The sequence below is a fragment of the Ceratotherium simum genome, chromosome 40 (genome assembly GCF_057802395.1).
Source record: "Ceratotherium simum simum isolate JZ-2026a chromosome 40, ASM5780239v1, whole genome shotgun sequence".
Classification (NCBI taxonomy): domain Eukaryota; kingdom Metazoa; phylum Chordata; class Mammalia; order Perissodactyla; family Rhinocerotidae; genus Ceratotherium; species Ceratotherium simum.
Genome location: NC_141939.1, coordinates 12,360,674 through 12,375,564, shown reverse-complemented (window position 1 = coordinate 12,375,564; position 14,891 = coordinate 12,360,674). Strand labels below are relative to the sequence as shown.

The 14,891-nt window shown below is 44.2% G+C and overlaps 1 protein-coding gene across 3 annotated transcripts in view; it reads right to left on the bottom strand.

Annotated features, from left to right (window-relative positions):
* Nucleotides 1-1,396: 1,396 nt before the first annotated feature.
* Nucleotides 1,397-14,891, bottom strand: part of NCK2 (NCK adaptor protein 2) — a 137,289-nt gene continuing 123,794 nt past the window's right edge. For all 3 annotated transcript variants that reach the window (XM_087426315.1, XM_087426314.1, XM_087426313.1), the window contains one exon: nucleotides 1,397-2,766. In XM_087426315.1, the coding sequence (XP_087282441.1) occupies nucleotides 2,572-2,766 (195 nt within the window). In that variant the 3' untranslated portion in view covers nucleotides 1,397-2,571. The remainder of the gene's footprint in view (nucleotides 2,767-14,891) is intronic.

Here is a 14,891-nt window from a genome sequence, read left to right as displayed (position 1 = left end):
TGTCTGCGCAAAGTGGCAAGGGAGCAGTCAACAGGATCCGTCTAGGACATCTCTGGATACGCAGGAAGGTGGTGGCGGAAGTGCCACCTGGACAAAGCGTCACAGTCCACACTCCAAACCACACGGGGACCCTTGCCTTGACGTTCCCAGTCCACCACCAGGCTCATCCGGGGACTCTCAATCGCCCCCTACTGGTCCACCTGGTGCCAGGCTGCCCCAGTGCCGGGTCCTTCGTTATACTGACCCTGGTCTATCCCAGGCCACTGAGGATTCTCCCGCAGTGGCTTGGGACAAGACTGAAAATAACTGTCAATTATAACTATAAGCCTTAAAGAAGTTCCTGAGCCAAAATGTGATCTGTCTCGTATCCTTTCACTGTTTCTTCCTGAACTGCTATGTGTAAATCTGTCTTTCAGCTGTCCAGGCACTCACTCTATAGAGGGACTTGAGCATAATGTCAAGATGGAAGACACAACAGCGAGACCTGAAGGAGTGAGGCGGAACTGTTATATCCGTGAGGAGGGTAAGGAACAGATGTGTTTTGTCTAAGGTCATGATCTCCCTCACTCACCTGGATGTCTTTTCTTATATAACTGATGCCCCAACCTCAGGTACCAGACACCAAACTTCTAATTCTTCATCAATCTTCTAATTTATATCAAAGGCCACAAAAGGATACAATTAATTCACAGGAAACAGAAATGGTAAATTAAGTACAAACTCTCATGAAACATATTATTTCTCCTGGAAGCCTCCACAGGAAGGCCAGCGTTGGAAGAGCGTGGCCCTGAAGCCAGATCTCTGGGTTTGCAACGCTGCCCTACCATGTACCCTTGTGCATTTATTTTGTGCCTCATTTTCTCCATCTGTATAATGGGGATGATAGCAGGATCCACCTCACAGGGTCGTGATGAGGAATAAACCAGGACACCGTGTCTGGTATGGAGGGAGTGCTGAATATCCATTAGCTGGAATTAGCCCACGAGGAGACAAACCCTGTGTTGTGTGACTCTGTGTTCCTAGTTCTGCACACTGTGATGATTCAATAAACACTTACTGATTGAGTGAGGGAAAGGCAGCACGAGTGAAGGCAGGTGAGCTCGAGGTGAGACGTCCAGCTGACCAGTCTGGTAAATATTTTTTAACAAATAATGTCCAAAGAGTCAAGTTAAGACCAAGCTTGAGATTCTGGTTACCCTTGGAGTTTCACTAATTAAAATTTATTATTGCAATATACAAAAATGTGGTGGTAGAAAAAGAAAACACGCCAGTAATAAATTTGTTAACCTCCTCTCTAAAAATGTTTCCCTCTAGGCACTGAGTATTCCGTGAATGCTGTAGTAATTACTCTCCCATAATTAAGTCCGAGTTTCCCCAAAGATAAATACACACAGAGTCTTGTCATAATACTTTTTTTTATTACAATATCCAAAAAACTGAGTATGCAAGTTGAGGAGGTCTCAAGACCCCTTCTTCAGTTGTAGGAATGTGCCATCTCAAGACTGTATATTTAAACTATAAAGAAGTTCAAATGTAAAGAAAAAAGAAAATGCAATTTCTCCATAAACATTCTGTGTCTCTTACTACCAATCACATATTCTTTTGTAAACCCTGAAAAATTTCCCTGCAAAGCAAATAATATATATATATATATATATATATATATATATATATATATAGTGTGTGTGTGTGTTTGTGTGTGTGTAAAGTGTTGGTAGCTCCCCTTCCCCAAAGATCAGTTGTTTTCCTTAATCATCTGTATTAGTGTCAACAAATGGCTACAGATACATATTACTTTGAGAATTAAATATATAATTGTGAAATTTGAACAAGCCAAAGGGCAAGAGGAAAAAGCACTAGGCAGATGGCACATTTGGGGGTAAATTACTGAAACATCTGTCTTTCCAAGTCGCCGGTCCCTCTTTTGTAGACTGACTTTCACGGAAATTCTTTCTTTATTGCAAGCACAGCCCAAAGGCACTGGACAGACCCTCACGACCAGCTCCTGCTGGCTCCAGGATCGCTACCAGCAAACACGTTTACTCCGCGGAGAGTCCGGGAGCCACGAAAGGGCAAAGGACACGGGACAAGGGCTGCTACGACCGGGGACCTTCCCATGTGCTGCCCGGGGCGCAAGAGGGCCCACTTTTTGAGTGTGCTGGAGTTCACTTAATAACGGCAGCTTCGGTGCATTCAGACTGCGCCCAACGTCCTTTTGAGGAGGGTTCTCTTGGCATGAACAACTGGAACAGACTGAGGCTGTTTCCAGTGGAGAAGGAATAAAGTGAACAAACCCGCCCTCTTCCACCTCCCATTCTCTAACTGGCAGGGACAGGGGGGGCGTGACCGAGGGGGTGAGGACCTGGGATGGCCCAGGGGAGGCAGATGGAAACAAACCGACCTGGACAGAAGGATAAACCAGGCAAAGAAGCCAGGGAAGGATGACCCACCGACGGAGCGGGCCCCTCTGCAGGAGAGCCCGTGCCAGACGACTCCCGGGGTGGATCCGCTGGCTCTGGGGAGGTGAGGGTGGCACCGGAGGCCCGGAGGCGCAGGGCGCGGGGAGGGCCGTCACTGAAGCGCTCGGACAAGGTAGAGCTTCTCCCCGTGCTCGCTGGTGAAGATGGGCGCCTTTTTGTAGTGTTCCACCAGCTCGTCCATGGTGTGAAAGCGCCGCTGCCCGATGCAGTAGACATTGTCCACGAGCTGCACCTTGAAATGTTTGTTCTTCCCTGACGCTTTGAGAGACACGGAGAAGTCACTGGGCTGGGGACGAAACAGAACAGGAGTTACGACTGGGCGAGACAGGAGACTTGGGGAGACTCTGCCATCCAGGTCTGAGAAGACAAATACGGTCTCTGAATATCTAGAACGGCACCTGCTGTTCAGAATGCCTTAGAGGCAGCCCAAAATTCTGTTGTTCTGAATCAAAGAAACAGTAAATGTTGCTGAGTACAGTCTCAGTGCTAAACGTATTTCAGTTATCTGAAAATTGGAGACTCATTACAGAACGTACGACACACCGCCAGTGTTAACCTGGATGCTGAAGAAACTTGACTTTTTCATTTTCCAAGCCATTCTGGATAAACTGGCAATTTATAAAAAGTAGTTTGCATATAGGCAGAGGCTAGAAATTTCATTTCCTCTGACTTCTACCACTATTAGAAGTTAAGCCATCAAAAATTTTCTAATTCTAAGCTATTAAAAAATAAATACTTTAAGACCAGTGGAAAATTCTGGTTGCATTTTTAAGGGGGTATATACTATGGTTCAAGCACAGATTTTATTGAGAAATGTTTAAATTCTGTGCCTTACTTATATTTGAATATATTTTAGAAAGATATTATTTTTATTAAAATTGGTCTTCTATCTCATTTATTGGAAATTATGCATGGAAGATATTGAATGAGGAATGTCCTTTGGGGAAAAAAGTATTGATTAATTCAATAAACAACTATTATTTACTGACCACAGAGTACACGCCAGGCAGGCATGCCCTGGATACGTGTCCATGTGTATATGCATAGTACATATGCTGTATATTGGTTTCTGCTCTCACAGAAGCTACAATCCAGTGGGAGAAACAGATAAACAAGGAGGTGGATGTATAGTTGCAAAGCATGGTAAGTTCTATGGAGAAAGGAGAGTGTCCTGAGGAGGGTAGGCTAATTTAAGGGCGAGTGTGTGGTGGGGGCAGGAAGGGCCTCTGAAGAAACTGGCGCTGAGCCACCTGTGTGAGTGGTGGGGCTGGTGGGAGAGAGCTGGGAGCTGGGACATCTGTGAAGAAAGGGAGGGAATGTTCTGCCTCTTCTGAGGCACTAAGTGGCTGGAGGGGCGATGGGGGGATGCTAGCTTGCCTCAGAATAAAAGCCAGCTGCCCACCACGGCCCAGCAGGGCTGTGTCACCCAACCCCTGCCTACAGACCCAATCAACAAGACGAAAGTATGTCCTACCTCCAGAACCATTTTCACTCCCGTGTCCATCCTTTGTCCCCCATCCTGGTCAATCGTTCCTGCAAGGCTCAGCTCAAAGGTTCCCCGCCCTGAGGAAGCCTCTTCCATCCCCACAGGAGAAGCTCCTCCCCTGCACTGCCACTCTACAGCATCAAGTTAACAACCTTCGAGGGGCAGAACCACCGTATTCCAGGAACTGCTCTGTAATAACTTATTTACACATACGTCCTATCCCCCTCGCTGTGCATGAGGCCAGGCAGGGCCAGGTCTGATCTACCGTGACATTCCGCAGAGTGCCCCACAGACAGTGGGAGCTAATACAGTTAACTGGATTCCTGCACCAGGTTTCAGCCTTGCCCAAGATCCAGGAACTTACTGCTGCCGAGGATCCATCAGCCAGCCCCCGCTCTGCGTTCCTCCCACCAGGATAACCGTGCCCAGGCCATTGTCTTTCACACCGAGTTTACAAACATTTGAAAAAACGTGTGCAAAGCTTGCAAAACAAGAGATGACTCCGTATAAACCAATGACAACTCAGGGACATGGGTGTCTGAGAAAACTCAACTCAGGGAAGGGCTCCTGACTCACCCACCAGTCACAGCTGTGAGCATAAAAGAAGCAGAGAGACAAGTGTGTATTTATAGCTTGTATTAATGTATCCCTCTGCCCCAAACAGACCGAATGAAAGCAAACCTTTGAGGAAAAAACCCCATCTTATCTCCATGCTAAAACCTAGGGCATGATGCCTTGGAGGGGACCCAGGAAATGCTGGTGGGAGGACACTTAAGGAAGAGACAGGAAGGTTTATCTCAGATGAGGCCTCAGGAGATGTATTATTTTCAGGATCATGGCCACTAGAGGGGGGCGGGAGCAGCAGGGGGTGCGGAGCGAGACACAGAACTTGAAAATCTTGTCCCCAGCTAGATCTCTTAGAAATGAATCATCACGAATCCTGATGTCACAGATGATCCTGTCAACCAGCAGTAGCAATGCAATATTCTAAAACCACAAAACGGCATTCTAAGTAATCATGTGCACAGTTCTCAAATCAGAACTATTTTCACAGGACTGAACAACGAGATGGATGCGAGCTGGCCTCTGTATTCTCGGTCTTACCACCCAAGGTGGTCGCTGTGTATGGTTCTGAAAACAGACCTAAAACAGGTGCTCCTGACAGGCACTCCACACACAAGCAGGCCTGCAGCATCAGCACCACAGTCACTATCACTCTAGTTCTCAGTCCCAGCAGATAGGAGAACCTCACACCGCATTCGTGTACAGCAGTGTCTATCAGCTGTGAACTGCCTGACCCTCGCTGAAGGGCTTCAGGTTTTCCTTAAAGCCACTTTTAGTTTCAAGCTTCTATTAATTTTTATAAGTATATATATTGTGTGTCAAAAGTTTGTGCCTTTAAGTAAAGATAGAGGGCGACCTCCCCTTTACGGTTTAGCAAAGCCAGGCACTGTGCTATTTCTATAGGTAATCAATCAGCGATACAGTGGCGTCGCAGTGGAGTTAGTACGTGAGTGAGTCTCAGTACATATACCATATACCCAATTTTAATTAAGCCAAATGATCAACAGATGACTTTCTGAACAGGGAAATTTGCTTTTAAGCTCTTGAATGTAACATCGTGGTGCGTGCGTACACGTGTATATGTGTGCTACAGGAGTAAAACTGATGCAGCAGAGAAGATAATTTTTAATTTCATGGGCTCCTGAGCAGAAACCTTCAAGTCAAGGACAAAGAACGAACTAAGTTTATGTCAAGCAGCAGTGCTGAACATATGGGGGAATTCTCAATGCAACCTAAGATTTTCCAATCTGTGTACCAAAATGCACTGTTCCACGTTACCACTGCACAGCTCCAAATGAAGCCTGAAGATGAACTAGACCAGTGGTTCTGAGAGTGTGCTCCCCAGACCAGCAGTATTAGCATCACCTGGGAATTTGTCAGAAAAAGCAAATTCTCAGGCCCCACTCCAGACCTCCAGAATCAGAAAGGATGGGGTGGCGCCCAGCCATCTGTGTTTTAACCCCCAGCCATCTGTGTTATTTAATGAGCCCTCCAGGGGATCCTCACACAGTTTGAGAACAGAAATGAGGTTTGGGCCAACCACCAGCAGTGTTTTCAAATGTTCAGAGCCACGAGAAAAAGACGTGAATGTGATTTATAGGCTAAGTAGCCCCTCCAAGGAGGGAGCTCCATGGCCAACCTCACCCCAAGGCTGCAGATGCCTTCTGATTCTGTCCTAAGGAGTCTGGCCCTGTTGCAGACATTCCTCATGGGGAATTTCCTCAGTGGGATGGCTGGGACACTGCTGGGGAGAATGCTCTAAGATCTCTTCCCTTCAGATTGAGCCAGTCTGCTGGATCTGATGGAGATGGAGCTCCAGACTCAAAATAACTCTGCCCCCAGAGAGAGAGCTCAAGGCAAGGGATAACCCCCAAGAAGGCAGTGCCACCAGTCCTGTTCACATCTGCTGCGGTCCCTCCAGGCTTGGCTTTCTGAAACAGACTTAGGGAAGTCGGGTGAAAAAGGATCATGCCATACTCCCCTCACCAAGTAGTAATATATTGATATTATGGCTCAGTACTCTAAATTTAAGCTTGTCAAAGCACCTTAACACTTTTCTGTTTGAATATCTACACTGAGAAAGAGGACCAAAACACACACCAGCCCAGCATTCTCTTTCCACACAGGTTTTTGTTTTGGTGTGTTACTGATCTGAAGACACAGCCCATACGAGGTAGTTAACACGAGCTTTCTAAGCTGGGGCACACAGCTGAAGCCTGTTGAGTGTCACTTATGGGAGGGCCAACGTGCCCTAGTTGATTTCTGAGGTGGAAAGAGTGCTGGACTTGGTAACTCTTCACATTTGGTGGGAGTATAAGCCAGTGCTACTGCTTTGTTAAAGAATTTCTGCATGATTGAGAAGTTGAAGACAGGCATTCTCAAGAACTCAGCAATTTCACCCCAGGAATGTGCTCTCGAGAAGCGCATGCATGTGTGTACCAGGGTACGTGTTCAAGAATGTCTGAGCAGGACTCCTCACAGTGATCCCCAGGTGCAAACACTCCTCATGTCCACCAACAGAAGAATGGACAAATAGACGGGGAGTCTACTTCATCAGACAATGAAATGGATGCATCAACATGGACTGAAAAATCTCACAAAGAGTGTGGACCAAAAGAAGAAAACAAGACAACAAAAGCTGCAGTATGATGCACCTATAGAATTCAAAAGCAGGCAAAACTAAAACGTGCTATTTAGGGATACATACATAGGTTTAAAACAGTAAAGAAAACAATTACCCTATAATTAAAGGTAGCAGTTGTCTCTAGTGCGAGGTGTGGTGCAATCAGCAAGCAAATGTGGGTGTGGGGAGTTGCTTCTAGAGTGCCAGCAATGTCCTATTTCTTGATCTTGACCTGGGTTAAACAAGTACTTTTTAGATGAAATTTTCTGGGTGTTATAGGTCACAATAAAAACTGTTTTAAAGGTGCTAACCCTGAAACTAGAAGACCTGGCTCCGCTATTTACTAGTCATGCGACACTGACAGTTATCTCTTCCAATATTGCTTCCACCTTCCTGTCTACCTCAGCCTGCCACCCCATCTACTCTTTTGGGACACGAATTACAAGTATGTTAAACCTTTCACTTAGTCTTATAAATCTTACTTCAGGCTCCTATAACAGAATACCATAAACTGGGGGGTTTAAAAACAACAGAAATTTCTTTCTTTCCGTTCTGGAGGCTGGGAAGCCCAAGATCAAGTGTCTGCTGAGGACCTGCTTCCACACACAGCCATCTTCTCGCTATGTCCTCAAATGGCAGAAGGGGCAAGAGAGCTCGCCCGAGTCTCTTTTATGATGGCACTAATCCCATTCATGAGGGCTCCCTCCACCTAATACCACCACATTGGGGATTAGGCTTCAGCATATGAATTTTGGAGGTGGAGGGACACAAACATTCAGTCCATAGCAAACTCTCTCATGCTCTTTTCTGTATTTTCTATCCTTTTACTTTTTTGTGTATCCTAAAATCTCTTTTCCTCTATTTTCCCATTTACTAATCCTTTCTTCAGCTGTATTTAATCTGCTATAAATCCACTGAGTTCTTCATTTCAGTTACTGAATTTTTTTATCCTCTAATTCTCATTTAATTCTTTTTTATTACTTCTAATTCTCTGCTCAAATTCAACCTGCTTAATTTCTTGAGCTATCAATCCACATACCTTCAAGATGGCATTTAAAAACTTAAAATCTAGACTTCTGTAGGTCTGTTTGTATTTTTTCCCCTTTTGTTTTTGGTCATTTAGTCTTGTCTCCTGGTCACTTTTCTTTGAACACTACATATTGTGTATGAAAAATCAAAGAGATACTTTGAGGTTCTCAACAGCGTTACTGTCCTCCAGAGAGGGTTTGCTTTTGCTTCTGTACTCAGGGTGGGGCAGGGCACCTTAATCCAGTGAAGAATAGAACTGATCACAGCCTGGCTTATTTCTAGTTTGCCTTTGCTCCTAGTATATAGACTTTTGGGGGTCCCTACTAAAGGCCTGGATTTTTTTCCGGGGCCTCACCTCCGTGGTGGCCCTGACCTCCAATTTTTGCCCCCGCCCGCCCCCCCCCACTGCAGGCTGCTGAAGACCACTTCTTTGCTACTTTTTGTTTGTTTCAGTGTTTTGTGCAGCTTCTCTAGCTGTTTTCAGCAGAAGTGTTAAGTCTGTAAGAAATTAGTCCACCATCACCAGAAGTGGAGACTGGTCATGTGACGTCAGGCAAGTCATAACTTGCCCAGACCCCAGTTCTCTATCAGTTACACTGTGGAAAAGCAGGACAGTCTGGTGCGCTGGCCTCTGGAACCAGGCTGCCTGAGTTCATATTCTGGCTCCTTTCCTTACCAGCTTTGTGACTTTGGGCAAATTCCCCAATAGCTCTCTGCCTCCATTTTCACAACTGCAGAATACAGATAACTCCTGAAAGTGGGAAGAGACTAGGACAGTTTAATAAACTACAGTAATGTCAGAAGTGCAACATCTTTGGGGAGATAGTAAGCAAACTGTCATTCAGTGGCTCTTAAGTTCCTTTTATGAAACTTTATAAAGACAGCAATCAGCATCTTGTCAAGTTTTTAAAAGATTTCTTTCAATTAAAATCTCTAGAGAATAATTCCAAACTAACTAGAAGAGGTCTACATCCTATTGCAGAAGCACCACATTCTACTTCACTCATGATCCTGCTGTCATGGTTGCTTGTTTACGTTTGTCTCTTCTACTAGACCGCAACCTTCTTGAGGGAGAGGCTCATTTCTCTTTCATTTTTATATATTCAGGAGAGAAAAACTGGGCCTGATAGACAATAAGCACTCAACAGATGGTTGCTGAACTAACTGGCAAAGGAATGACTGAGAGGCTGTACATATTCTTTATGTCTGCCACCCCTATCTTTGAGGTCTCCTCCGGATTTTCTGCAGAGGGAAATGAACATTACCAACATGATGGCTACTTGCTCGCGTTCTCTTTAAGCAACAAATGATAAAGCAGGGTCTTTTGAACTTTAATTTTCACTTCCCATTGTCGTCTCTCTTATTTATTATTGTCCTGTTTTCTATTTGGGGTATTGTACTATTTGTCTATTGCTGTGTAACAAATTACCCCAAAACTCAGTGGTTTAAACGCAAACATGTATAACTGCAGTTTCTGTGGCTTGGGAATTTGGCAGTGCCTTTAAACCTTCAGCTAGCACCACCCAACTCCTACTGGCTTGCAGTCAAGACATTGGCTGAGGCCGTAGTCATCTGAAGGCTCCACTGGGGATGCAGGCTCGGCTTCCAAGGTGGTTGGCTCACATGAACCACTCAGGAGGCCTCTGTTCCTAGTCTATGGGCCTGTCCGTAGGATTGCTTACGTGTCTTCACAACATGGTAGCTGGCTCCCCGAGGTCAAGTGATCTGAGAGAGCAAAGCCATAACACCTTTTACAGTCCAGTCTTGGAAGCGGCCTATCAGCACTTCCACCACGTCCTCTTCACTAGAAGCGAGTCATTAAGCACAGCCCCTGCTGACGGGGAGGTGATCAGGCACCACTCTTTGAAGGGAGGGTATCAAAGAATTTGTGGACATCTTTTTAAGCCATCACAGGTACCACACTTGTTAAAACTTTCTCCGGCTGGACTGAAATCTAACTAGCCTCAGTCCTGTACCTTCTTTTCAACTTTGAAACATGTGCCTTCTCTTTCCCCCTTCAATTTCTACCTCTGTGCTTCCTCCCACTGTCTACCTTTTCCTGTCTTTCCCTCCTCCAAACACTATACGTATTCAGTATAATTTCTCTTTGCTGAATACTGTGCTAACTTTTCAAATTTTCTAACATCAGACTACTTCTTGTTATCTCCTTCTGACTATTCCTCAAAGGAATGATTTTCCTGTTCTCATAGTTTTTGAACCAGAGGTTCTACAGAATTATCAGTTAGCGTAAGCCATTCATTGCACCCTTCTCTTTAGGAAGTCACTTTCCAAGTGGAATGTGAGGACAATTAATAGATTGGTAGAAAACCAGCCTCTCCCAGGACTTTTATTATTACAGCATCATTACGTTTGTTTAGGTTTTAGGCCCCTTATTTGAATATAACCCCTCTAAGTACACAGCCCTGACGGAACTCCACATCTGCACACTGGGATCAGAGGAGGCGCTCAACAAAGGCACTGACTCACGAAATTTCCGATTGTGAGCACCTCTTCCACTATTCCTTCCTTTGCAATTTCTGCTCAGAAGTGAGTGCTTTCAGAAAAGAAAACCAAAGAATACTCTCTTTGATACTATTCCCACAGGTTCACCAACTTGATCCCTTATTTCAAATACTTGCTCAAAATCACCTTTGCATTTGTATAAAGCAGATGTCTGGTCAAATATTTCTCTCCTTTACTCAAGATTTAATCACTATTTTCTCAATGATGTGAAAAAACAGCTGCCGAGAACAATCTGTAATATCCTCTATTTCTTCCTCCATCCCTGATAGCTTAAGTATTAATATGATTTTCTTCTAAGCACAAGGCTGTGAAGAAATAACAGGGGAGGGAGAGACCATGCTCCCAGGCACTCCTGATTCTTTAATAACCTTAGGACTTCTACTCATCTTCGCGTGTTTCATGAAGCCTCCCAGGTGGACTCAGACTGATTTCTGGCCGAGCTGGTCTTCAGGGAATTGATGCACATACTTGACACTCTCTCTGCCCCCAAAGGGAGGTCATCTTGTTGGTTTCTTATCAAAAGGTGTATTTCCTTTTAGTTTGGTAAATGGATATTTTTCTCCCTTTTTTTTACTTTTTAGGAAGGTACTCTTTTGTCCAGAGAAGTAGTTCCTTTACCAAAAAGAATTTGAGAACCAATGGGTTAGAAGCAAATCAAAGTCCACTGATAACATTCTCTCTGTTCTTATCTCAGAGAAGCTGCCTTTCAGTTTTATCATTCTATTAGATCACCCTCCCTACTCGTCCAAGATAGCCTTCTTTTAATCAAAATTGACTTACTGTCTATATTTATGTCACCAGCTGTCAATTGATACTACTCTGTTCTTACATCAGATTATCTTTCCCTGGCATTTTCCATTCTCCTATAAATGTGTCTCTGAAATATTACCCCACGGGCCTAAAGCCGATCCATGTGTGACACGATCAAATATTATCGTTCTCATTAGCTCCTGATATAAACTTACTTACATAAATGAAGAAAAAGCGATCATCAACCACAGAACAGCCCTCACAGGCTCATTCACCTAATCTTTAAACGAAAGAGTGTTCGCTGTCCATTTTCAAGTTGGTATGTGTATACTTGTTCATCCCGCCCTCCTCTCAAATGTATTTCCTAAAGTTAAATGTAGACACCTCAGAGGATAGACTTTTAGAATATTGTCCTCGTCATTCTTTGTCTTTTCGCCATGTTATGCCTGGTGTGACTGGTCAATAATAAATGATATTCAGTAATTCAATTCAGAATTTTATCATATAACACAACGCTGTTCACAACGGCCTGAACCAATTTCATGTGCCACAATTCAGTGGTTCTCAAATCTGAGCATCAGAACCACTCGGAGGGCTTGTTCACACTGAGGGTGCAGGGTTCCACCCCAGAGATTCAGACTTAGCAGGTCTGGAGTGGGGCCTGATAAGCTACATTTCTAGCAAGTTCTCTGGTGATTCTGAGCCTGCTGGTCCAGGAACCACACTTTGAGAATTACTGCTATGGAGGCTGAAAGAAAATTTTACATGGTTGTTCTCCCATTTGTTTGCGGAACTACCTATGCTTGGTTCTGTTCTATTTCCAATGCCTACAATACAGTGGGAACTTTCAAAAAGGTGATCTAGAATGCAGGAAGGAAGAAGAGGTAAGCAGGCCAGTTAGCATACAATTCCACTATTAGCTACCACCCCCCGACCTAATTTATAATGAATGAACTGCTTTCTGTGTTATAAACACCATGGGGGTAACTGTTTTATTACTCGACACTGATCTTGCCATGCTAGTGAGGCTATGTTAAGGAACTGCTTAGTAATAGGGCCATGAGAAACACCCCCAAACAAGCAAAAAGTGAAGCAGAGATTAGAAGGTTATGAGCTGATGCAAAGCAAAACCACAATGAGATATCACTGTGCATCCATTAGGATGCTTTTTATGAGAAAAGAACAAAAAAATAGAAAACAACAACTGTTGGCATGGATGTGGAGAACCTGGAACCCTTGTGCACTGCTTGTGGGAATATAATACGGTGTAGCTCCTGTGGAAAACAGATGGTGGTTCCTCAAAAAATAAAACAAAAATTACCATTTGATCCAGCAATTCCAGTTCTGGGTATATACCTAAAAGAACTAAAGGCAGGGACTCAAAAGAGATATTTGTTCATAGTAGCATTATCAAAAATAGCCAAAAGGTGAAAGCAACCCAAGTGTCCATCAACAGACAAATGGATAAACAAAATGTGGTCTATACACACAATGGAATATCATTCAGACTTAAAAGGGAAGGACGTTCTCTGACACTTGCTACAACATGGATGAATCTTGAGGATGTTATGCTATGTAAAAGAAGCCAATCACAAAAAGACAAATACTGTACGATTTCACCCATATGAGGTACTTAGAATAGTCAAATTCACAGAGACAGAAAGTGGCAAGTTGCTAGGGGCTGGGAGAAGGGAGAATGGGGAGTTAGCGTTTAATGGGTACAGAGTTCCAATTACGGAAAATGAAAAAGTTCTGGAGATGGATGGTGGTGACGGTTGCATAACAATGTGAATGTATTTAATGCAACTGAACTTACACTTAAAAATGGTTAAAATGGTAAATTCTATGTTACATATATTTTGCCACAATAAAAAACATTTCTAAAAAAAGATTACATGTTAGCCTAAAAAGATTTGTGAAATTCCGGTGGAAACATAAGAATCTTGATAGAGGAAACCAAAGCATCAGGACGGGTGAGGACCTGCCCTGGAAGCTAACTTGCAGGAGCCAGGGCACTGCGGAGAGGCGGGGAGGCCACAAAGCTCCAACACAGCGCCTCCTAGTGAGGGCAGAGCGGTGATACAAAAGAACTCATCATTTCTTCAGATCACTGGCAATACCTCCTGACTCCAGTTAAGGGCTTTTCCTGGGGGGGTATGTGGCAGTTGGAGACACAGCAAAGACATAGCTCCTGAGTCAAAAAAGTGTGCTCCCCTCTGGCCTGGGGTCAGGCAACAATGATCCCTGAACTTTACATTCTTCTATGAACCACTTTTTTCTCGACCTTCCAGAAAGGCTACAACGATACTGACTGGCTCTGGCTGGCACACCCACTGGGCCTCTTAGAATATTTGAATATTGGTAGTATTAGTAAGATATCTTAGAAACTATCTCTGTTGGGCGATACTTTCCTTGCACACATCTTGAGACCAAAATGTAAACATTTCTTGGGGAATTCCTTCTATAAGTTGCAAAGGAATTGTTTTCAACAGGTAAAGATCCCTGGCGGGGGTACAGGGTCATCTGAGAAGGGATGTGAGCTAGCCTTCCAGGCGCCTGCCTGCATACAAGAAAGAAACATTTACCAAGTGTCAGCTGAGCCGAAATGAAACGTTCCTCCACCCGCCCAGGTTTCTCAACAATCTTGAAGGCTAGAGATGGCAACGGTGCTTCCCCTTCCCCAGCTGAGAAACCACATCCCCAGCAGAGAACGCCCTGCCGGACTGTCCAGGGTGAGCCCGCTGGGACTCACCCCCACTCTGGATCTGCCAGTGTGTGCACCTCTGCGTTGTTAAAAACAAAACAAGAGGTACTGTTTGAAGAACCCCTAACAATTGCCATCATTTTCCGTCACTGCTAATTTAGTGGAGTGATCATCAGATTACCGGGAGCTCTTCTGCAAACCAAAGGGAGGTCTCAATCAAAAGACAAACATTCAGTTATTTCTGCAGTCACAGCTAAAAAGAAACAGAGCAAAAAACCAGAAGACTTACACTGGTGCTACACGTATTAGCCACACAAGCCTTTCTAACACACTAAGTGCTAAAAACTTTTTGACCCAGTTTTTTAAAAATTTCCATTACAGCTTTAAATATTTGAGAGGAAAAAATATTTCTAACAGGTACCAGCAATTTACATGAGAGCAATATAAATATTTAGATAACGGGGGCTAATGATCTAAGGGATTTTTAGAAGATATTTCTGAATACTGCTATGGATGAATTATCTACTTTGACACGTTTTTCTTTTTTAGTTTGGAAAAGTTGTTCCTCAGTTGCCAGTGGTTACTGGATGACCATTTCTCTCCTCGCTATGCTTGCAGGCCTGAAGAGAGGGTGTCTGGACCCCCCTGTGGCAGCGATAATAAGCCAGGGGCCACCGACACGTGATCCAAGCTAACTGGCGCATTAGCACCACCCCGGAGAGAGGACCTGGG